This window comes from Podarcis liolepis (assembly GCF_965112155.1).
Source record: "Podarcis liolepis genome assembly, chromosome: 2".
In the NCBI taxonomy this organism is placed as follows: domain Eukaryota; kingdom Metazoa; phylum Chordata; class Lepidosauria; order Squamata; family Lacertidae; genus Podarcis; species Podarcis liolepis.
Genome location: NC_139555.1, coordinates 28828564 through 28851770, shown reverse-complemented (window position 1 = coordinate 28851770; position 23207 = coordinate 28828564). Strand labels below are relative to the sequence as shown.

The window sequence follows — 23207 nt, the reverse complement described above, 5'->3', positions numbered from 1 at the left end:
ATGTATGGCTGTTGGTTGCTTTCTCTTTTTTTAAAATGAAGAGGAAAAACCATTTTGCACAAATTCAGTGGCACTCATTCCTTCCTTTAGTTATTTACTGTATGTGATGGTTACCAGCTTGGAGCTTCACAAGAGGATTAGACAAATTCATGGAGGGTTAAGTCTGTCAGAGGCTACTAGCCACAATTGCTATGTTCTGTCTCTACTGCCAGAAGCAGCATGGGGAAAACAAGATGGGGAAAGTGCTATTGCACACAAAACCTGCTTGCGAACCACTGTGGGCTGACTAGGTGGGCCTCTGGTCTGATCTTGCAAGGCTTTTCTGATGTTCTTATAATTTATTTATGTGTGCCCTAAATGAGGCTTACAGTGGTGTCTCATCCAGACTACAAATCAGGTTTACTCATTTGCTTCAGAATGTTGCAGTACCTATTGTTCCCAAACCACCCACTGGACTCACTCTCATATTTGCTTCCCGTACGCCAGAGCTGAGCCCTGACACTAAAATAAGAGCAAAGCACAGGTCCTGGTCAAAAACAGGCACTTTGCATGCAGAAGCAGACCAGGACAAAAAAAATATGTTCATATAAAACAGCAATCAACAACAGCTCAGCCTAAAGCCAACTTTCAGAACCCCAAAACTGTGGGACAAGCAGCCACTCTCTTCATCTCCTTTTCTGAATAGGGATTTCCTTAACTGTTGTGCCAATCTCCAGGGCGGGCCTCACAACACACAACAGGGGCAGATGATGCGCTGCTGAAAAGTAGTGCATGTGGTACTCTGGGCAACTGTGGATGAGGAAGTCCAGTCTTCATTCGGAAGGATCAGGAACTCCCACACGGATGCCTGATTTCAACTTGCAAGGGCTGGAAGAAGGTGCCCAATCAAATTACCTTAGGGAATTCGAGTTCACAGAGAGGTATGTTGGTGGTTTCTGGTCCAGGGCAGGGACAAACTGTTGCAAGGTTTTGTGATCCTGCAGATTCTAGACATTACGACTCAAGAAAAGTGCACGGGAAAAAAGTGTACAGCCAGCAGAAAGGCACCAAGAACAGCAGCTGTCCTCTGGCCAAGCTGTGGCCAGCCCAGTGGAAAAATGTGCCAGCTAGGGGAGGCATTGTTTGGAAGCAGTGGTGTGCTTAATTTCACTTGTGCCAAGGGAGCAACACCTCCTCTCCCTAAATACAAGGTGTTTGAGGCAACAAGCCCTGCTCTGTAAGCTAGGCCAAAGGAGGGAGGTTTTCCTTGGAGCTAGATAATAATGTTCTGAAAAGTCTGACTGAAGTTCAGCTGCTTTGTAATGGATACATTCTGCTAGCCGCACCTAAGGATCTCCTGATGTGAATCAGTGGAGCCACCAGTGAATCATATTTAAACAAAGCAATCAGCTCCAGACTGGACACTAATAGGATACCGAGCCAGGGCTACAGCATCCCTTATTCCAAGGCTTTACAGTACTCAGTCTGAGCTATCAGTTGCTGCTCCCTCGGGGCTGGGCTCCTTTCCCATCATTCATAGCTACACTAATGCCCTTCAACTCTGACCCAAAAGGTGGCTGTTATTTCCCACTTAAAACCTTCCAGGTGTCACTAGGCGCCCCCCACCCGCAAGAGAAGCCCAGGGCTCCTAGTCTTCCCATGGCATGAATACGCAACGCCCCTTTCTGCCCCAAAGCCATGCACTCCTTGCCCCGCACATGCCTTGGCTGGTGCCCCTCAGTCCATCCACAGCCCGTCTGCCATCTTATTTCCAGCATGAAAAAGAGCATGGAAGTTGGTGAGAGACGACGGCAGGCTAGCTGAGAGTGGGAGGCTTGCATGACTTTTCTGCGAGAGTGTGTGTGATATTTGGGGTGTCCTGGGCTCTGAGCTTCAAACTCTCTCCTCTCCAAACAGCTCAGCTTCTGCAGTCTGTGCGAAAGGGAAGAGGCTAATTTGCACTGAGGCTTGGATGAAGTTATCTAACTGGCCACTGAGAGCTGCGGGATATTGCAGCTGCCCCTCGCTCTTCGAGGCAATGCCCCTTTCTCCAGATCATCCCAAACGTCCCCTCTACTGCCAAAAATAACCTCCAACCACATTTTAAGACCATATTTCAAGACATCATTGCTCCATTGTGTTTTTTTATTTTGAAACTCTCGTTTGGCAGCTTTATTTGGGCTTCGGGGAAGGGACCCCACCGCTGCGGCCAGATCATTAAGTGAATGGGGCGGAAACCGGGGAATGGGATAAGCCCAGGTTGTCCCCACTTACCCCATGTTACTGAGGCAACTCTATCAGCCCTGGAAGCATCAATTCAAACAGCGCATGACACACACATTCTCCGTAGAGCTGCCCTGGCTTACAAAGGCAGCTGCCTTGATTGCCATTGTTGAGGCAAACAGCACCCATTCATCCCTGCCCTGTTGCTGCACGGCAATGCACAGCTCCAAACCCATCCGTCTTAGCCTCTCATTTCTCTACCTGACAAGCCTTCTGTGACTCAGCCAGCCCACATCTCCTGTTTTCTGTGGGTCTCCTTGATTCGATGTGCAGCTTCCTCATTGTTCTGAATTGTAAAGCAATTTTAGAGTTTAAAAGCAGTGGTGGGACATCTCTCTCCCCACCCACCTACCCGCCACCGCCCCAGCCTAGCCATGCTAGAATCTCAGACATCTGTGGCTCACACACTCAATAAGTTTGTGAGTTCGAGGGGCGGGGGGGGGGGAAGGTTTGCTGGAATTTATTCTAGAACCTAGAATAATTGAACCAGCAACAGACTCCTACCCCTCCCGCCCCAAGAGAGTTGGGCTCACACTCTCATAGTTTGAGCTGACAACTCCTTGTTCACTTTCCTTTTAACAACACTTGGCAAAGGTACTGCCAAATGAAAATGGTAGATAATGTAGAAATGGTAGAAAATGGTAGATAATGTAGATCTTTCACTGGTCCCAGCTTTTGAGTTACAGAACAACCATTTTAGCAGAAGACGACATTAAAAACTGAGCATTTATGCCCCCCGTGGATAAATGTGATTGATTATTTCAGACAAAGCAGCAGTTCATCCATAAAGATATACTTCACAGTACACAACATATACTTATATGCACACACAAATACATAGGATACATACGCACAATACTTTATACTTGAATCAATGGAAAGCGAATACCTGGTTTTTGTTTTGTTTTTACAGTCTACACACAATCAAGATCTATTGCATATTTTTTTGCCCCTGAAAAGCGCTATTTGAGAAACTGCTTTCATTCTGAAAATAATAGCTCATTGCACATTGATTCTGCATTTCCCTGCATTGTGTCCATTTGAAAACAGATGAAAATGGATGTAGCCAGTGATGCTGTTTGGTGAGTGTATACTAAAGATTGCAATCACCTCTTCCTTCTTCATTCACCTGGGGCACATGCAGGGAGGGAAAAGAATAGCTAACCTAATCAAGGGGAGGGTTTTCAAAATTGTATCAAGTAACCACACCCACCTTTGTGGATGGCAGGATCTGGAATCAATCTCGTTTGGAAGCAACATGTTGGAGATGGCTGCATAATGGATTCCAGATCGAGAAAAAACTACATTTTTGTGCTGCAAATGCATTCGTGCACATGCAGCTAGATATATATCTATGGTTATAGATACACAAATCAAACGCAACTCATATGTCTCTCACCTAATCAAACACCAGGAGGGAGGGAGGGATAGTTGGTTGATATATTTAACTTGAGGGGGAAATGGTGCCCCTATGTACTTCCTTTGCCAAAGTTGCAGGCTCAGAATGCAATGAAGACCGAAACACACAGATGAAAAATGGCAGGTTCCCGAGAGCCTTCCACAGTCAAAAGCGCTATATAAATGCTAAGAACTATAATTGTCCAGCTAGATTTCAATAACCACTTCAGCCGGGCTGAAATACAACAGGCACTGAAACTACAGATTGATCCTGAGAGACGTGACAGAACTATATGAGGTTATACAAAGCAGACAGGCCCTGACTTGGGCATGAAATGGCGATATGGGGGAAGCCTACAAGTGAGGCAGAAGCAAAAAGGGTTTCAGGTGTGTGTGAGAGAGGTGTCTGAACAGAACAAATCTGAGGAGTGGAAACAAGGACAATATGGCCAGAAGTGAGGAAGCCCAACTCTTTTTTCCCATAGAATCATAGTTGGAAGGGACCCCGTGGCTCATGTAGTCCAACCCCCTTCAACGCAGGAATATGCAGCTGTCCCATTCAGGGATTGACCCTGCAACCTTGCCATTATCAGCACCACGCTCTAACCAACTAAGCTACCTTGTGTGTTGTTTCATGATTAACTCAAGTGAGTGAACTCAAGCAGCTGAGCGGGGGTTTTCCCACTCCTGTTTCAGGTTCAGGAGCCATTACAGAAAAGGGAACAGGCTATTCTGGTGGTTGGAAAGTTGTAGCTGAGCCCAGGACACAGGTCACTGGGCTCAAGCTTGACTTCCCCAGAAGAGCTGCGCTGGGGAGGGCCTCACCCAGCCCCAGCCTCTGGGGGCTGTGCGGGAAATACTCAGACAAACATCTGTGCAGCTCCCAGTCAGGTTTCAGTGGCTGGAAAAGGAGGCCAAGTTCTGTGGGAGAGGCCTGGCCCAAACCAGCTCTGCTGGGAAAAGGTTCAGCAGCTAGGACTGCCTTGAAAATAACCTCCAGCTCTGGGCTCCATCGCAAACGGAACAGCCGCCATCTTAGCGCACACCAAGAGCTGAAGCCAGAGACATTCCAACTTTAAAAAAAGAAGTCACACAGAACTTCGAGAAGCAGATTCATGCCTAGTAGATCCAAACTCAGAGGAAGAACGCTAATACCAACCTCTCCTCATACCTACACAAATGTAGTACTTCCCAGAGAGGAGGTGCTTAGCTTCAATTCTGACCGGAAGTTATACGCTCTGAGCGATGCAAATATTTTCCATGAACCCCAGACACATGCTAATTTTCTTTATATATCACAGGCACTCTGCACATGTTTAGTTAAACAATTATCTCACAATTTAATTCTAAGCCCCGACATGGAAATTTGATTATGGGGCCAAGCCTTTATATAACCCAGCTCAAATTATTCAGTGCACATTTCCTGTCTCGAAGAAGTGATGCAAACACACATATTTCCTGCTGTGTAATCTTCACAGCAAACAAACGCTACCTACCCAAAAGCATGCCCATGAATGCAAAGCCAGCACAGTCAACCATAATCACACCAGCGTGCAGAATGTAAGGCGGAGAGGGAGGCTGCATTCAAATGCATGGTGCGAAACAACAGAAATGTAGTGCTGAGCACTGAAGAAGCGCCATCCAAGAAACGCAGAGAGGGCATGTCATGCACAACCAGATAAGTATCATAAATTCGCCTTTGGTGCATTCAAGGGTTCTCAATGCACTGCCCTCAATATGTGTAAGGCACTGTGAAGCAGGAAGACATAACCTTGCTAACCTTTTTTTAAAAAATAAAAAACCCAACAATGTGGCTGATGGGAAACTGACCCACCCCCACTGGCTACCAAACCACCAACTGCATACTCTCCCGACATTTCTCCAATGAAAACAGGGACATCCTATTTAATAATAATAATTCTGCTATTTATACGCTGCCCATCTGACTGGGTTGCCCCAGCCATTCTGGGCAGCTTCCGACAGATATGAAAACATAATCAAACATTAAACATTTAAAAACTTCCCTATACAGGGCTGCCTTCTGATGGCTTTGGGGGGGGTCGAATAGCTCCATACCCTCCAACATTTCTCCGATGAAAATGGGGACATCCTAAGGAGAAGCGGGATCAAATTCCGGGATCAAATTAGAAACTGGGATGGCTTCCGTGAATCTGGGACTACCCCTGGAAAATAGGGACCCTTGGAGGGTCTGCAACTGCAGTAAGTGCATTCCGTGTGGAGTTTCTCAGCTTTTTGCAGGTAGAAATTCATTTCCTCTTCATCTCTTTGGAGAAGCAAAGGGAGGGGACCTTGCCCAAGGGAACTTTAATGAGTCAGTAGCAGAGGCAAGGCAGCCCGGGGACTGCTAGGCCCATTCCTATGCTCAGCCCAATCAGGAGCTTGTTTCAAGAAACAAGCTCCTTGGCCGCGAAGGCAAACCACAACATGCATGAGTCAGGGACTAGCTGTTAAGGGTTTGTGCCAGTGAGGGCGAGGGAGGCAAAAACTTGGCTCCAGGGCTTCCGTTGCTCAATTCTTTGGATTTGCAAAAATTCTGGGAATGGGAAAGGCCTGGGTTTGCGCCCATCCTTGAATCAAGAAGGATCTGGGGGAAAGTGTGAAAACAACAACTACCAGCACCACCACACAAACCCAGAAGCCAGCACAATATCCAATGTGCTGCACAGCCCAAATACCATTTTCCACACAGTAATATCACGTGGTCTGTACGTACGGTTGTTGGCTTTTGTTTTCAAAAATTATGGCCCTTTGGGTTGAGTGGCTCTGAGCTTATTTAAAATATATTTCATTTTTCTTTGTGAATGCAACCAGCTTCAGGGGTGGGTGGGGGGTGTACGCTTTAAAACAACCTGAAGGAGTCAGCGTCGCTGAGCATATGTGGAATCTGTATAGACATTATGCGAAGCTATAAGAAACACACACACATGAAAAAAAATATTGCCTGAATCATAGAAAAAGTCTAAGCCATTATGTATACATCTGATAAGAACATGGGAGTTCAGCTAGTAAAATTTTGTCTGGTTGTTAGTCTTACCCATAAGGCAGTTTTCTTGAGATGAGGAGAACTCACTGAGGAAATCTGAGAACTTAAACTTCCACTTTTTTAAAAAAAAGAATATTTTAACTCTTACATATAACTGTCTAAAAATGAGAACTGCTGCATGTGCCCCAAATGATTAAAATTCAAATAAAAAAGGGAAATAAGTAATAGTCACCTTTTAAAAATCTGACAGTTTTTAGTCACTTGTAATTTTAAGGACCTGATGTCTTGACTTTTAACAGTTTGGAGTGGTTACTCCAGTTTGCTGGGGCCAGAGTATTAAATTACAATAACACACAACCTAACTGCTCCTTTGGTAAGTCCTTACAGTAGGGAGTTCCCAAACTTTTAGGGCCTAGGAGCACTTTTGGAAATCAAGAAACGGTTGCAGGGACCATGAAAAATACCCATTTCACAGAAGAAGATCTGAAAATGCTCATAACTCCCTTGAAATAGGCAGGACACTTAATACATACATACCCCCAAACAAATAGAATACAGACCAAAAAAACCCCAAAAAGCAAAACGCTCACCTAAATAACAACAAAACTCTGTTTAAAATAATAATAATGAAACATTGGAAGAGTCATAGCAGGTGCCAAAGAAAGACAGTTAAACTGCCCACATGATCAAGTAAGTGGTAATGCTGAGACATCTGAACCCTCATCTCTGAATTCTACATATTGAGACAAAAAAAAACCCCAAAATGGCCCAGAGGTAGATTGCTAATGGCTTTGTGGAAAGCTGCCAGGTTCAGACTAGTAACACACTTGTCAGTGCTAGTGACAATAGGGCACAAGGTGGATCACTTCCAGGCTACCAGCTGGAACTAATAGGCAGATCCCAAAGAAAGATAAAAATAGATTGGTTGACTTTCTGCTGTACAGCAAAGTATTTGGGAGCTCCTGTCCCAAGCAGCCATGTACAGCAGTGAGAGCATAGAGCCACAGCTCTGGCCTTCTTGTTAGCAACCCATCTTAAAAAAAATAAATTACATTATGCATAGCTCGTTGCCAGGATGCCCAGGCTCTGTGTGACAGATGCACAGCCAGCTGCGCTGTGCCCGGTTCTAGATAACGCAGCCAGCCCTCTGCGTTCAAGGGCATGTGAAAAGTCGCCTCTCTTCCAAAGCCAACCAACCATAAAGATTCCCTGAGTACCGTCCTGCCCTCCCAATTCAGACAGTTCCCACTAGAACCTCTGTGTGTACACATGACGGAGCGAGACGGCACCTGACTACAATATAAACACATGCACTGCCCAACTGTATCTGCGTTCCTTCTCCCGCTTGGGGCTTTTCTCTGCTCTGAAACGCCTGGTCCCCACCTCCCCAGCCTGCACATCTCATCAGAGAGGGCGTCTGAATGAGGCCCATAATCAACGCCCAGCCTTAATAGCCGGCAGTGGCAAACATAGGAGAAAAATAGCCTCAAACTGGCCTGAATTACAGGTTATTAACTGTAATTGGATATAAGCTCTCACTGGGTCTTTTCAGACTGTCCACAGGTTGGTGTGGAACTGCGATGTGTACATTTCAAAATTCCTCCTGACCACATCAAGGGATGCAAAGTCTGCCTTAAGCTCAAAAGTGCGGCATGCTGAGCCAGACCCAGCAGCTCCTTCTGTAACATCAGGGGTTTCCAGTCTTTTAAAACAGAGCAGAACTGGTGTGTGTGTGTGTGTGTGTGTGTGTGTGTGTGTAAGCATTGTGGTCTGCCCCCCCTTAAAATACCATGGCTTTCTCTCTTCTCCCCTTTGATGTCCCCTGGTCCTTTTAGATAGCATTTGGGCTTCATTCAAAGTTCTACATTAAGGACAGACAAATTCCGCAATCCGAGGAGTCAATCTGAATATGCTAACTTAATTGGATGGCTGTTTCTGCTTCCAAGGTTCACCTTTTCAAAGAACCTGGTAATTTGTGTTGCAACAAAAACCAGGGTGAGAAAAAGAAGAAAGGTGGTGGAGGGGACTGGAAACAGGTGATCAGCAGGATCAGGAAAATTATGAACAGTAACTTTCTGGAAAAGGGACAGAGTGCTGTGTCGAAGCGTTAAAGCCTTATCACTTGCTTGCTGAAATCCAAGTCAAGCAGTTCCTTTGGTTTCTGCAATTTACACCAGACATGACCCACTAGCAATCCTCAGCAATTACAAGACTTGCAGAGTTGGTTTTAAGAAAATATAGGTGTGATTGCAATTTGTAAGTCACACAGAACACACTGAATACAGAGAACCTTGTTCTCAGGTGCTCATACATAGGATTCCACTGCAAGTTTCTTAGGATGTCAAATATAAGGGTCCACATTAGCACAATAGAGCTCACAGGTACTCAGAATAAATGCACACTGGTCTGGAATCCTTCCCTGTAGGAGTCAGCACCACTTCTGCAAAGACAGGAGTTATGGTTGCCACCATTTTCTCCAGCAGGGATCCTGTGCTTTTAAACAGCTAGCAATTAGGAATTTAGCAGGTGTCACAGAGATGAAATGGTGCTGTGGAAAGTCACCTGCTACGCATCTTTGCAGGTTGAGGATCAATTGCTTAGATGGCATGTGCCCCAAAGCAAATACTATTCTCTTATTTCAGTCCTGGGCAAGAAGAGCACTCCGTTCTATTCCTGAGTCGGTCGGATGTGGAAGCCTGCAATTACGGAGAATCGTGGGGCATGAGGTTTGGGGCGCTGGCTCTCTCTATCCGGATGCCCACACATTTTCCCCAGTGAGGAAATCAATGTGCTTTGATGAGCACCAAAAAATCCTCAAGCAGCAGGAGACCAAACAGTGTTGCCAGCTTTTGGGAGGATGGGGCTAAGGTGGGAGTTATTGTGCCTCTACTAGACACACGAGAGGCTGAAAATCCAGCACCTGGACCTTTTCCCTGCAGGGAAGCACAGCATTGGGTGGAAGAAAAGGAAAAACCCTGCTCCTGGATTTCTGCCTATTACTCAGGTGCTGACAGCAGCTCTGCCAGGTTGGCAAGCCCAGGTTGCCAACAAAGGTTGGCAAGCCAAACAATGAAGCAGCCTCTTTCAAAGGCTATCGAGGTAAACCAGGTCCTATACCCCTCTCTACCTCGTCTTTGGAGTCCCAGATGCACCAAAGATCTGCCTCCCCCAGGCTACACGAGAATGCAAGCTCTTCCACTGCCCCATCTCACCAGCAACTTCCCATTTCATTAAGCAATAGGTATGACGTCTAACCATCTGTCCTCGCTCACAGCGTACTGTAAAGACTGGAACCAAAAACAGACGCTAGCAGGAACCTCAGTGTATGGAAGCCTCCACTCCAACTGCTGCTATGGCTTCTCCTGCATCTCTGTGGACATCCAGGCAGCCAGGAAAGACTCGACTCCAGGCCAGTGCAGCAATCCCTAGAGCAGGTTCCTCCCTCCCAAACACAATGTTCCCTGGATGAGTAATTCTGTTGTGGGGTGGGGAATGGATGGGCAACAAAGAGTGGGGAAGAGGTGGCAAACTTGGGATGGGGAGAGAACATTGTGCAAGCTCATACAGGAGGCTGGGGCAGGACAGCAACTGCACGCAGGGCTCTTTCAGCTTTTCATAGCATTTCATCATGGATGCAAGTCTTAAGCCAGCAGCAAGATGCTTAGCTGGCTCACATGGGAGGTTGCTATTTGGGTAAAGGTTTGATGCATGCAACACAGGCGTTCTTTCAAAACTTCTGCAATTCCAACGCCTGACGTCTCTTGGCTTCGCTTAGAACGAGCTGAGCTACAGCAGATAACGTAACATAACCATTTTATCTGGCGATGGTGGAAGAAGGCAAAGCCAACTTGCTAAAAATTCAACTGAGTTTGCAGGAATTTGGGTCATTTTTACAGAGGGCCAGCACGGTGGCTAGGAGAGATCCTGGTTCAAATTCTAGCAATTTTGCGCAGTCTTGGGCAAGTCGCTGTCTTGCTTGGTTACTTTACAGTTAGGGGCCGTTTCAACAGGAAAGAACTTCTGCTAAAATGGAAATGTCTGAAATGTAGAACGTCTTTCTCAAACTTGGCATACATTGCCCAAGCATCCTCAGAGGCTCTAGCTCCTGTTTTGTGGCATGCATGGGTTTTTTTTAATTAATTAAAAAAAGGGGGAAAACATTCATGTGCTCCAAATATTGTGGCTTTAGCAGGTACACAGTGTAAGGCTATAACATGTACCTGTTACAATCGCAGCACATTAAGTAGTCAGAGTGAGAAAGGAATTGCAGAGCATTTTGAGGAATAAAAAAGGTGTAATGAAGCTGCTTGATAATAAACTGGGATAAAATCCATGGGAAAAGTTCTCCTGCACCCCCCCCCCACTGAAGTGAATGGGAGCTGTGCAAGGTCACAGTGGTTATCCCCCCCCCCCCCGCACATCTCACCCTAATTTTAGTGGTCCGGGCAAAGAAATGAACTGCGACACTGCAGCCTCTTGAGTCGTCTCTCTCTCTGATGCAACCGCATGCAGCTTTGCAAGGAAAGTGCATAATCAAAGCCGTTTTCAAAAAAATAAAATGAGGGAATGTGCAATCAGTCATAGTGCACTCTGCACTATATAAATTCTGTGCCAGGTGAACAGAGCCAACTCAAGACAGCACAGAAGTTCATCCAACTGGTTGGGAAACAGGTATTTAGATTCTGTACGAGGAGGAAGACCCCATCAAATTCTCCATCCTCCTTTATTATACCGTCTCCCATTGGTCAAGCTGCTAGGGCTAATGGGAGTTAGGAGGCCAACAACGCTGGCTGGGAGGGCTCAGAGTTGGCTAAATCTTGCTTAGATTTAGGGATGCAACTGGTTTCACTTCACTCAGAGCAGTGTGCTATCCTCAAGATGTGTGTGTATGTGTGTTTTTAAGGTTTGTATACACATTTGAATGCAACTTTCCCCAAGTCAAAACCTAATGCTATATTGTGCTGACTCATGAAGATGCGAGCCAGGTTTCTATTTCTATTATAGATGCTCACAAGTCTGCCCCCCCCCCCACGCCCACATCACATAAGTCCTGTGTGTGTATGTGTGTCAGGGGGGGGGGGAGGAGAAGGAGGAGGAAGAGGAGAAGGAAGAAGAAGAACAACTAAATGAAGGTGCAAGTAGCTCAATTTACTGTTAAGACTAGTGATCTAATCCAGAGATATATTGCTGCAAATAAAACGGTGGGAAGATTACATTCTAAATTGCACATAAGCGAGCACACACACACACAATTAACGGCTGTTCATCTGAGGGTGGGGGTAGAGGAACAACAGCGTAAGAGAAAGCGGCTCATTTCCACGATAACGTTATATTTTATTGAAACAATCTCTAAAGTTTTGGCCCTAAAAGTGTGAAAAGGCCTGTGGCGAAACCAGCAATCTGGCAGCTCCCTTTGTAAACAGTTTAGCAGGTGCCGTAATAAGGAATGGAGAAGCCAACGGTTGCAAATTAGCACCCAAGTAGCTTTGCAAGACAGGCTAAGAACTCCTCCACGCCCCCCCCCCCCACTCGCCATTGCTGGGCTCCAAAAGTCTTCCCCTATAAGTGCTGCCATCACCCGGTGTAATCTTAGCCTGTCTTGCTCATCAATCAATTTGCCCCATAAAGCCCTTTGACACACTGAAATATCAGAGAAACATCCACTCCATCAGCTTATGCAAACAGAACAAATCTCACTGGGCTTCTCCAAATATTGATTACGCTTCCTAATTTATAGCAAAATAATAATGGCGACGATGATTGCAATAATAACAATAATAATATTTTTTTTTAAAGTTGGGAGCAGCAGGGGGGTGGCATGGGAGGAGCGAGGAGAGAACATGGTTGTGTGCAAGAGAGAATGAGATTGGGAAAGCAGCTGGTGACTGAAAAATAAATTGCAACCAACATGGAAAATGTGGTGAATGTTTTGTGGTAAATGAGGGGTGACAAGCTAGAGACAGAGGAGGATCAAAGAAGTGAGGGAGAGAGGGAGAAGGAGGTGGAATTTCTTACAGAGACCTTTTTTCAACCCCATCCAACCTGGCAAAAAGGTCTCTTTACACAGGAAAATCTTGGTACCTTTATACAGGCCACCGTGATTCAAGACTGTTTCACGCATTTGACACATGAGAAGCAAACCCAGGTTTGTCACCCAATATGTATTTGAACAGGGAGCGACAGTCAACCACAGCTCCCTGATTACTTCTATTTATATTCTGCTCTTCAGCCCAGATAGACTCCCTTAGCAGCTTCTCATGAAAGCCCATCGCAAGATACGACGTGATGTGCATCTTATGGGATGTTTAGAGCAGGCAACTTGCACGAGTGTACCTGTGCAATACACGCATTTAACAAACATGATATGATGCAATGTTAGAAAATATGGGGCGGTGGGGAAGTCAAATGTGAAATGGAAAAGCATGTACCAATGTGTAAACTTCTGAAACTTAGAAATAAAAATAATTTATTTTTAAAAATGCTCCTTTTACAAACAAGTGAGTCACATTCACTCAATATTTTCAGGCATAGCCTTGTAAAAGTCTTAAGGATGCACACCTAAAAACTTTATAAAGACTTTGAAGAATCGAGACGTTTTAATAGTCTATTTTCAACAAAACTCATGCTCGTGAAAAGTGAGAATTAATAGACACCCGCCCCTCAGATCACGACAAATAAAGAATATAAGGAGAGATGGCAGAAGGCCCAATAAGAGTCTCAACCTCTGAGGAGGAAGTGGAATTGAGGCAAGTTAAAAAGGGGAGTGGGGAGGGTGAGGTCAGATCTCCTGGGCTGTTTTCCTAGGTAATCTACAATTCAAAGTATTTTCTCCCCCCTCCGCCAACAGATCTCTGTGTTTTAGGTTCATGGAGGTTACTCTAGTTAAATCTTATTGTAAAGAGCTCTGGAGAAAAGCAAGCCCCTAACTAAACGAGGTCAAATCTGTAGAATTTGGACCCCAAAAAAGAAAAGGAAAAAAAGATGCCGTGTTATGGTCCCTGCCTGGCTCTAAGCACTACGTAACAGAGCAGTTGGCACAGCTGCATAAACACCGCTGTCTGGGAAGCAGGGAAGTTCACAGGGACTGCTAGAGTGCACTCCTGAAGAAACAGGATGGAGAAGAAAGTAACCCTTCCAAGTTCATCCTGAAAGCACCCTCCAAGTCCCAAACCTGTTCGGAAGGTAACTGGAGAACTTCCTGGAGCTGTGTCAAAAGGCAAGAGTGGATGGTTTCTCAGTTTCGCCTCAGCAAGCCACCTGCGCCCCGTATTGGACTGCAAAGCATGTGCCCGATCACAACCTGTGTGAACACCTTATAAAAGGGGGGGGGGGTAGGGTTAGGGTAAGAACATAAACTCAACTTCTGTCATGGTGTTGCAATCCCTCATTGGAACTCTCTAGTGACCCCCACATGGCAGTTCAAAGAGTTGCATGATGCTGAATATTAGAAGCCACAGAAAGGGAATCTGGGATGCAAGGACCTACAGTCAGAAACATAGGAAGCTGTCAGTCTATTTAGTCCATTATCTAGCCCACGGGTAGGCAAACTAAGGCTCGGGGGCCAGATGCAGCCCAATCGCCTTCTCAATCCGGCCCGCAGATGGTGCAGGAATCAGTATGTTCTTACATGAGTAGAATGTGTCCTTTTATTTAAAATGCATCTCTGGGTTATTTGTGGGGTCTGCCTGGTGTTTTTACATGGGTAGAATGTGTGCTTTTATTTAAAATGCATCTCTAGGTTATTTGTGGGGCATAGGAATTCGTTTATCCCCCCAAAAAAATACATATAGTCTGGCCCCCCACAAGGTCTAAGGGACAGTGGACCGGCCCCCTGCTGAAAACGTTTGCTGACCCCTGATCTAGCCTAATATTGTCTCCTCTGACTATAGCATCAGCTACCCAGTGTCTCAAACAGTAGTCTTCTCCATCACCTCCTACCTGATTCTTTTAACCAGAGGTGCCAAGAATTGAACCTGGGAACGTCTGCATCGTGTGCTCTGCCAACGGGCTATGGTCCCTGCTGAAACAATGACGGCCAGGAAAAGAGTGCTAATCTTAAAATGTTTATTTGGGACTTCCCAGAATTAGCCCTGGACATGGCTTAAGATCATATTTCTAGGTACCCTGAGGTAGTCCAACCTTGGATACAGCAGTGTGCATTTGTGTTTCTGCATGCGCGTTTGCAGCCATGGTACGACTTGGTGATTTCCCTATATACCGGAAAGAAATGTATTATTTCTGATCTTATGAAGTGAGCTTAGGGCACGGATTTTTAGATCTTGATGGTGATTATCTGGAGGCATCTTAAAGCAACTGTCTTTAATTATTATCTTGTTAGTTATGTCACCAAAGAAGAAATGCCGTATGAGATCAGCAGATCTTTTCAGTCCTGCTAGGCCACTGCCCCACTTCCGACTCTGGCAACGCTCCACGCATCAGAGAAAGCTTGGCAGTCGCCCCATTGTGAGACAACCAGTTTATTTAAAACGAAACATTTCTATCCCACTTTCTTTCCCACTCCAATGGAGATACTCAAAGCGGCTAACAATATATGATAAATTAGGGTGGGGTGTGTGGCAAAATCCCATAATGTAAGAGGAGCCCAGGAAAATGTGCACCCCTTGGAAATGCAGTACCTTTTTTTTAAAGCACTTTTAACTCTTTCAGCTTTGAAAATATGTGCCCGGTCAATTTTGGGGTCCTGTTAGAAATTGCAGCCTAAGCCTCAGTTCCATGGCAAGGAGCTCTCCCAAGGGCTGACATGCTGAGGGGCAGACGAACAAGTCTTCCTCTTGATGATTCATAAAACATCTGCTTTCCAGTGTCAATGAATATCTCCTTTGCCTCCCCACAGCCTATAGTTTGCTTCCTCTGTTTGCACCCCTCTCCAATTTCCTGGGTGCCCATCTCCTTCCTTGTAGAACAGGGTTTCCATGGAACAGGAACCTCTGGGAGGGAGGAAACCCTGGAAAGTGGAAGGGAAGGGCAGACTGGAGGAAACTGTTAACACCATCCAAATACAAACCTGTGGAGGGCAGCGGGGGTACACAAATGGAGCCTGTGTGTGTAACAGATTCAAGTTTGGTGGGCAAAGGGCACTGCAAGTAGGGACACCTGACACCCTTGCTTACCATTCTTATACTAAAAAGCGCTGGTGCTCAAGCCTGTCTGGAAGACATATACCTTGGAAACCCTTGTCTCTAATCCTCCGAAGTGTGTGTGGGGAAAACCACTCTGAACATGCTCAGAGCATTCGATTAATTCTTTGCATATTCCTCCGAGCTCTGACACTTGTTTGAAGGATGAAACCTGCTCCAGCTTAGGCCCTGAAGTGGCCTGGGATCTGCTCTCAACCTCTGGAGAGGAGCTCAGTAAGTTTCTCGGCCAGGAAACTTGAAAATACTTGTTAGCTCTTGCAGTAAACAACAGAGCAAAGGCCCCGAGTTAGGCTGCTTGTCACACACAGGTACGCTGGCCACATGCAGGCAGTGACAGTACACAGGCATCCTTACCCATGACACAGCAGAAGGAGGGAGGGGGTTCTGGTGGGCCACTTAACCTAGCAACTTCCCTTGAAGTGCAGGGACCAATTTAGTGAAACCACCAGGGATGTCTTTAGAGAAGAGGCCCTTGTCCCCAACACACAAACACACACACAGCCCCTTCAGAGAGGCTCACCAGCTGCTTCAACAAACAAGACCCCGCTACAAGTCAAAGCAAGCTGGGGTCAGAACCCATCCTAGTGACCCATTGGCAAGGCACACGGTTACCTCTTGGCTCTCGTCCCCTCATCTCCCAATCAGTTTCTGGTTCCTTCGGCTGATAACGCCAGAACTTGTTAAAACAAGGCGACTACATGCATGCGCGACAGCCTCCTCAGAGGACGGTTCCTGTCAGCCATGTCTCCCAAGATGGCTGCATCCACTTCAGGAGGGGATTGCTTGTAAACCCTCTTCTTTAACAGGCCTGGTGCTCTCCGTATAGATTTAAAGATTCCGAGCCCCTGAGAATTGTTTGGATTTTCGCTATAATTACTTGGGGTCTGCCTGGCTGCCGGCCAACGAGGAGTGCTGTGCCCTCAAACAATGCCTCTCTTCCTAAAATAAACTCCCAGAGAAGAATTGGGAGGCGAAGTGGGGAGAAAATGCCATTTACGCTCCCGGCAGTTCAGATCTCTTCTGGCGCCATTTTTGCCTCTTTTGGAACCCAAGGGGTGGGTACATGTGGGGTAGAAGGGAACACCAGCTTGCAATATTTCCCTTACAATATGCAAGGTACTTGTCAGACATTCAGAACATCCCCTCTCATTGCTGCAGTTCTCAAAAACTCCCATGTTCCCTCTCAGCGTTGCTGGAACCAGGGAAAACAATGGGGTGCCTTTTTTTTCTTTTCTTTTTAGGCCCATGAGGGATAAGCCAGTGAGTAATACCAGGGAAGACTCTTGTCATCTGCTGCCTGTAAGTTCCCAAACTTTGGCACAGAGAGAACGGCAAAGCCTTTCATTAAGACATCAAGGCATGGACTCCTAGAAAGGCATATTCTGCAGCACCAAAGCAATATTATGAAGGCCAGACTCTCCCTCAGCAGACAAATTAGCAAGCGACAGAAGTAGGCTTTAATTATACAAAAGTGCTGGCAATTTTTATTTACTTTTTTTGTTGCTGCACCATTACATAAACTGCCTGGAGCTGGGGAAAGGAGGCATATAAAATACCTGAAGTTAATAAACATTAACAAAAGTGCTTTAGATATTATGTTGGCTTAAGATACTGATTGCTTTGACAACAAACAGCATGTGGATTCCTTTAAAAAATGGTAAGGGGAGAAGAATAAACCGTTTTGCACCAAGCATCAGTAAAACTGCAAATCCTATATCTACTAACCTGGGTCTAAACCCCACTGAACTTAGCTGGACTTGCGATATACAATAGAACTGTGCTGTTCATCTCCGGCAGTTGAAGAATGACAGCAAACTAAAATAATTGATTTAATGTACCGTATTTTTCCATCTATAAGATGCCCCCATGTATAAGACGCCCCCTAATGTTTGACATTATTTTTTAGGGGGGAAACCTAGTCTTATACACGGAAAAATACGGTATATGATTCTTTCACACCTTGTTCTCTGAAGTATTCAACACAGGGCACCATCAAAAAGATAATATACATATGGAACATTCCTAAAGTCCAACATGGCTACGTGGCAAGTTCATCAGGGGTCTGCTGGCAGAAAAGGTGTTTCAATAAAGTATTAATAAAACAAAATAAGTGAACAAGTGGCCTTGGCTTAATCCAAAATAAATTCAGGATATTTTGAGATTATCTGCAATGCTTTTGGGTAAATGGCATATTTTGTTTGAGGAGAAGACAGAAAACTAGCAAAGTTTATCTAAGAGATTCCATTGCACAGGCGAAAATACATTTTTCAGAACCTGTTCACACACGCTATATTTTCTGTCTACAAGACTTACCATATTTGGGAGGCTGAAACAATGTAATCTGTAACAGAGGTGATCATGGCTATTGGTCCACACCAATAATTCAATTCTGACAACACGTTTTACAGCTGTCACAATCACAGGAATTGCCGCAGGCAGACCTGTATTCAATATCACCTGATACCTTAGGTTTCCACATGTATAGCATGTTTTGCATGTGACAGTAAACCATAGGCTTCTTTAAAAAAAAAAATCTATGGTTTTATGTGAACACCTAGTGTGCTGGTGCACATTGCTGAAAAGGTCTCACTCCACATGAGTCAAGAGTCTGGCTTGTTATAATATAGAAACCCATGGAATTGGCTTATTTCCCACAATCAAACCATGAGCAGTAAGTAAAAAACAAACCATGGTTACCATTCACAATTTCTCTGGAGAGAAACAAACCACAAACCTGGGTTATGACATCTCATCAAGCCAGGTTCTAGTTTGTTCCTAGTGCTGTAGCAGCATCAGAGGATGAACAGAACAAGAACTTTTGAGCTGCACGTACCAGCATGTTGCTTATTCATATTAAGAACATAGGAAGCTCCCTTATACTGAGTCAGACTGGTAGTCCATCTAGCTCAATGTTGTCTACACCAGTTTTCCCCAAACTTGGGTCTCCAGCTTTTTGGGGGGACAACAGTTCCCATCATCCCTGACCACTGGTCTTGCTAGCTAGGGATGGTGGGAGCTGTAGTCCAAAACCAGTGGAAGATCCAAGTTTGGGAGACTCTGGTCTATACTGATCAGCAACGGTTCTCCAGGATTTCAGGCAAAAGTCTCTTCCAACTCTACCTGGAGATGCTGGGGACTAAACCTGGGACTTTATGTTTGCAAGGCAGATGCTCTTACCACAGAGATATGACCCTTCCCTAAAGTAGGAACATAGGTTGTTGTTTTTAGCGATGGTTTAACACAGGGGTGGCAAACCAGTGGCTGACAGAACAGCATCTGGAGGACTTCAGGTTCATCATCTCTGGTTTAACGGGACCTGCAAACCGGACTTTTGTGTGCTTACGAACACGTTCCAAACTGCTTGTTTAGACAAAAATAAAAAATCAGTGTGCACCAGCTATTAATTTCACTGAAAACTGAAACTGTGCAACTTGGCCAATGCAAATCACAAAAGGCCGATCAAGAAAGAGATGCGCCATTATGAAAGCTTACTTTTAAGTTACTTTCTTAAGTTCTGTCCACATATCTTAATAAATGCAAGTTTTTCTCCTCTGTGCCTTCACCCAGTGGTTACAAAGGGTTGTGGTTGCTGTTTTTTCTCGGGTGCTTGCACGTTTCTGTTTCCTGTCAGGGCTCCCTTTTTAAATATTTGGCAAATAGGAAATAAATGCGGAATTCTCCCTGTATTATAATTTAAGATTAATCCATATTGTTATGGGCCTAAATAAATGTTGTAATATTGAAATGCAGTTCAAATTAGCTTGACAGAGTGCCAGAAGCACAATTAAAATGTTATCCAATGGGTAATCACAACCTAGTCTCTACGTTGTAAGTGCCACTTGCAATCTGTCGCCTTTTGACAAGAGAGAGAGGGCGGGGGGGGGGGGGAGAGAGAGAGAGAGAGAGAGAGAGAGAGAGAGAGAATGCAGAATAGATGTCCTGATCAATGCCAATGGTTGAAAGCCCTAAATAGATCCTGAACTTCTTTGGCTACAAAACTATAAAGCATTCTTTATACTCCTGTCTGCTGGTAGTGGGTGGGAAATACTGAAAGCAGGATATCCAGGATTTGGATACCAACAAGCTACCCACTAAAGATAAGAGTTGGACAGCCGGGTTTGTTTGTTTTTTAAAGACCACGGAAGGTGGTTTGAAAGAGGCATCAAAGCCCATCTTGTATATACAGTCTCATCGCACTATCACTTCATGTACATTTTTGTATTGTTATAAAAACCTGTTCTGCATGAGATGACTGTGAGAAAAACGAAATACACATATATACCCAATAATTAAAATGAAACACTCTTTAAAACTATCTTCTGTCTCCAGCCCAAGAGGGACAGCCTACTTGATCGGAATCAAACTGAGTGCGGTGGTACCTTGGTTCTTGAACAGCTTAGTTGCCAAACAAATCGGCTCCCGAATGCTGCAAACCTGGAAGTAAGTGTTCCGGTTTGCAAACGCTTTTTGGAAGCCGAACATCCGACATGGCTTCTGTTTCAGTGCAGGAAGCTCCTGCAACCAATTGGAAGCTGCGCCTTGTTTTCAAACTGTTTGGAGAGTAGAACAGACTCCCGGAATGGATTAAGTTCAGGACACAAGGTACCACTGTATCATCTAACTTAGTCTGCAATCCTAGCCCTGCTTACCTGGAAGTAAGACCCTATGAATTCAACTGGACTTACTTCTGAGTAGACATGGCTAGGAGTACATTGTTGTTTCACATTCTCATAAGGGCCATGAGAATGTGCAACAGGAGGGAAGAATATCAAGAGTGGGTTTCATGCCCAATATCATCATCATCTTCTATAGAATATTAAATCTCTTGCTCCTGCTAATAAAAATATCTGATCATGGTCAAGTTGCCTGTTGCATGCTATTTTGCCATCAAGTGTTTTAAAATGGCATTTTAAATGGCATTTTCCATTTTCAGTCCTCCAAGTGACCAACAAGAAGTGGGCAGAAATGTCAAACTGTGTGGAGAACTTCTCATCTCTTCCTGTAGTCCAGCAGGAAGGCAAAACATATTCTGGGACAGAGGTGGGCAGAAGGCATATTAAGGATCTTTGAAAGGTTTACAACTGGTGAAATGGTATTTTCAGAGGAAAACCAGCGGCACAGATCAGCAGTACCTCTATTGCTGCATTGCTACTATGAGCTGTGATGCAATTAGGAAGAAGCATTAACTGAAAAGCATCTTTCTCCTGCCCACTCTAAAAGAGGTTGCTGAAACGGAACACTCAGGGGGGAAACAAGGTGTTGAACTTTTGTGTGCAAGGGCTTTTGAGCTCGGTTCTGGACTGGATCACAAATACTTAAAATCTTAGAATTGTAGTTGGAAGGGACCCTGAGAGTCGCCTGGTTCCACCCACTGCAATGCAGGAATCTCAACTAGATCATCCATGACAGGTGGCCATCCAACCTCTGCTTAAAAACTTCCAAGGAAGGAGAGTTCACCACCTTCCCAGGGAGTCCGTTCCACTGTCGAACAGCTCTTACCATCAGGAAGTTCTTAAGATTTTAAGTCGGAATCTCCTGTCTTGTGACTTGGACTTAGCATGTGTTCAGAAGCGCCCTATTCACAAAATAGGTGCTATTTTGCACCTAACTTTGGTTGTTGTTTTTTACTAGAACTGAGATCCACCAAAGTAGATCCAGCAAGCTTAAAGTCTGCCCACCCCTGTCCTAGGATATTAGCTAGAAACATTTTCAGCTGTATTCAGTCCAACAGGCATGGGTTAAGAAATTTATGGTATAACTTATTTTGCTTATTTATTACATTTATGAAACTTCCTTCCATCGTGAAATGAAGGTGCGCACCTGCGCTTCCCAGGTAAGTAACTCATCCAGGTACTGGGTCAGACCCGGACCTGCTTAGCTTCAACCAAGACCCATGTCACCTTCTGAATGGAACACACATCCATTTACAGCCAACAGAACTGTTCTGTACAGTAAAGGGGGATTCCTCGATCTTTAGTGGCGCAGACAAGCACATCAAGTACTGGGCCACCATATCTCATTCAGGGATAATCACCATACTTTGAATATTCTGAGGTGGGAGAGCTAGCAGTTCATGCATCCATAAGGTACACTTCCTAGAAGTGCCTTTGCTTTTCTAGCAAAAAATAAACTGCTTACCTAGTCCTGGAGGAACGGAAGTAGAAGAAACCCTAGCACTGTCACCGGCTGAGACAATATCTCCCCCTGAACCCACTTTCATTTTAAAAAAAGACTGTTCTCCTGATATATACGGTTCCCTTGCAACATTTATGTGGCATCCTTACAGAAACAGAGAGATAAATTCATGCCTATAGAGCACTGGCTTTTAACAGTTGGTGCAATCATGAGACGTTGCACAAAAAAACCACAGGATAAAAAAGCCTTTCCCCGCTTGCATGCCCAGAGTTTGTGTTGATTAAGATTACGGTGCGGCGTTTTCAGAGGACAACTGGTGGTAGAGATCAGACTAATAGAATTATATTAGCTATAATGTGATTAGGAAGAAAACAAAAAAAGTATTATTTGCATTCAGTTTTATCTCCACTGGGCCTGATTAGATGCAAACATAGATGGCTTCCAAATCATACCAGAAAAAGAAAAAGACCTTAAATGTATGCTTTGCTACTTGTTCCAAGAATAGGGAAACTAGGCTTATTATAAATTGTTGTAAGGGATATGCAGTAATCCACGTATGGGAGAGGGGTGATGTTTTACTGCTCCAGAAGTTTCTCCGAAAGTTTCTGAGAAGTAAAACTAACTGCATGAAAATGTATTTAAGGATGAAGGAAAATGATAGGTAAAAGATAATATCCAAGAGATATTACAATTATATAAAATGTGAAGTTTAGAAAGAGTAACAGGCAAAATTTCAGGCCAGTGAGCTCTGCAAGGTTTTGGAGTTTCCAGCAACTTTTGTTGTGAAATGTGCCCTAAGAACAGATCCAGACATTCATGAGTAGATAGTGTGGAAACTCCTTGCTGCAGAAAGCCAAGAAACACATACAAACCTCTAAAAGACAAAGCAGCTCAAAAAGTCGGAGATTTCAAGACCACTTTCACATGCCAGCTGAATACAGTAACTTGGGTTACAGACGCTTCAGGTTACAGACTCCACTAACCCAGAAACAGTACCTCGGTTTAAGAACTTTACCTCAGGATGAGACCAGAAATTGCGCGGGGGCAGCGGGAGGCCCTATTAGCTAAAGTGGTGTCTCAGGTTAAGAACAGTTTCAGGTTAAGAACGGACCTCCAGAACAAATTAAGTTCTTAACCCGAGGTACCACTGTAACGTCTGTTATCTGAGCCCCTCTTGTTTTGGGTCCAGGTTTTCAAAGAGCCTCCAACATGGGCACATTAATGGAGAATCCAGTCACGCCATATGGTAA

The 23207-nt window shown here is 44.8% G+C and overlaps 1 protein-coding gene across 9 annotated transcripts in view; it reads right to left on the bottom strand.

The window, feature by feature from the left end:
* BAHCC1 (BAH domain and coiled-coil containing 1) overlaps nucleotides 1-23207 on the bottom strand; it is a 116353-nt gene that overhangs the window by 52969 nt on the left and 40177 nt on the right. Inside the window, exon 1 of one of the 9 annotated variants that reach the window (XM_083489766.1) lies at nucleotides 16435-16471. The exons of the other annotated variants lie outside the window; for them this stretch is intronic. Within the exon in view, the coding sequence (XP_083345892.1) occupies nucleotides 16435-16456 (22 nt within the window). The 5' untranslated portion in view covers nucleotides 16457-16471. Of the gene's footprint in view, nucleotides 1-16434; nucleotides 16472-23207 lie in introns of those variants that run through there. 9 annotated transcript variants of the gene reach the window in all.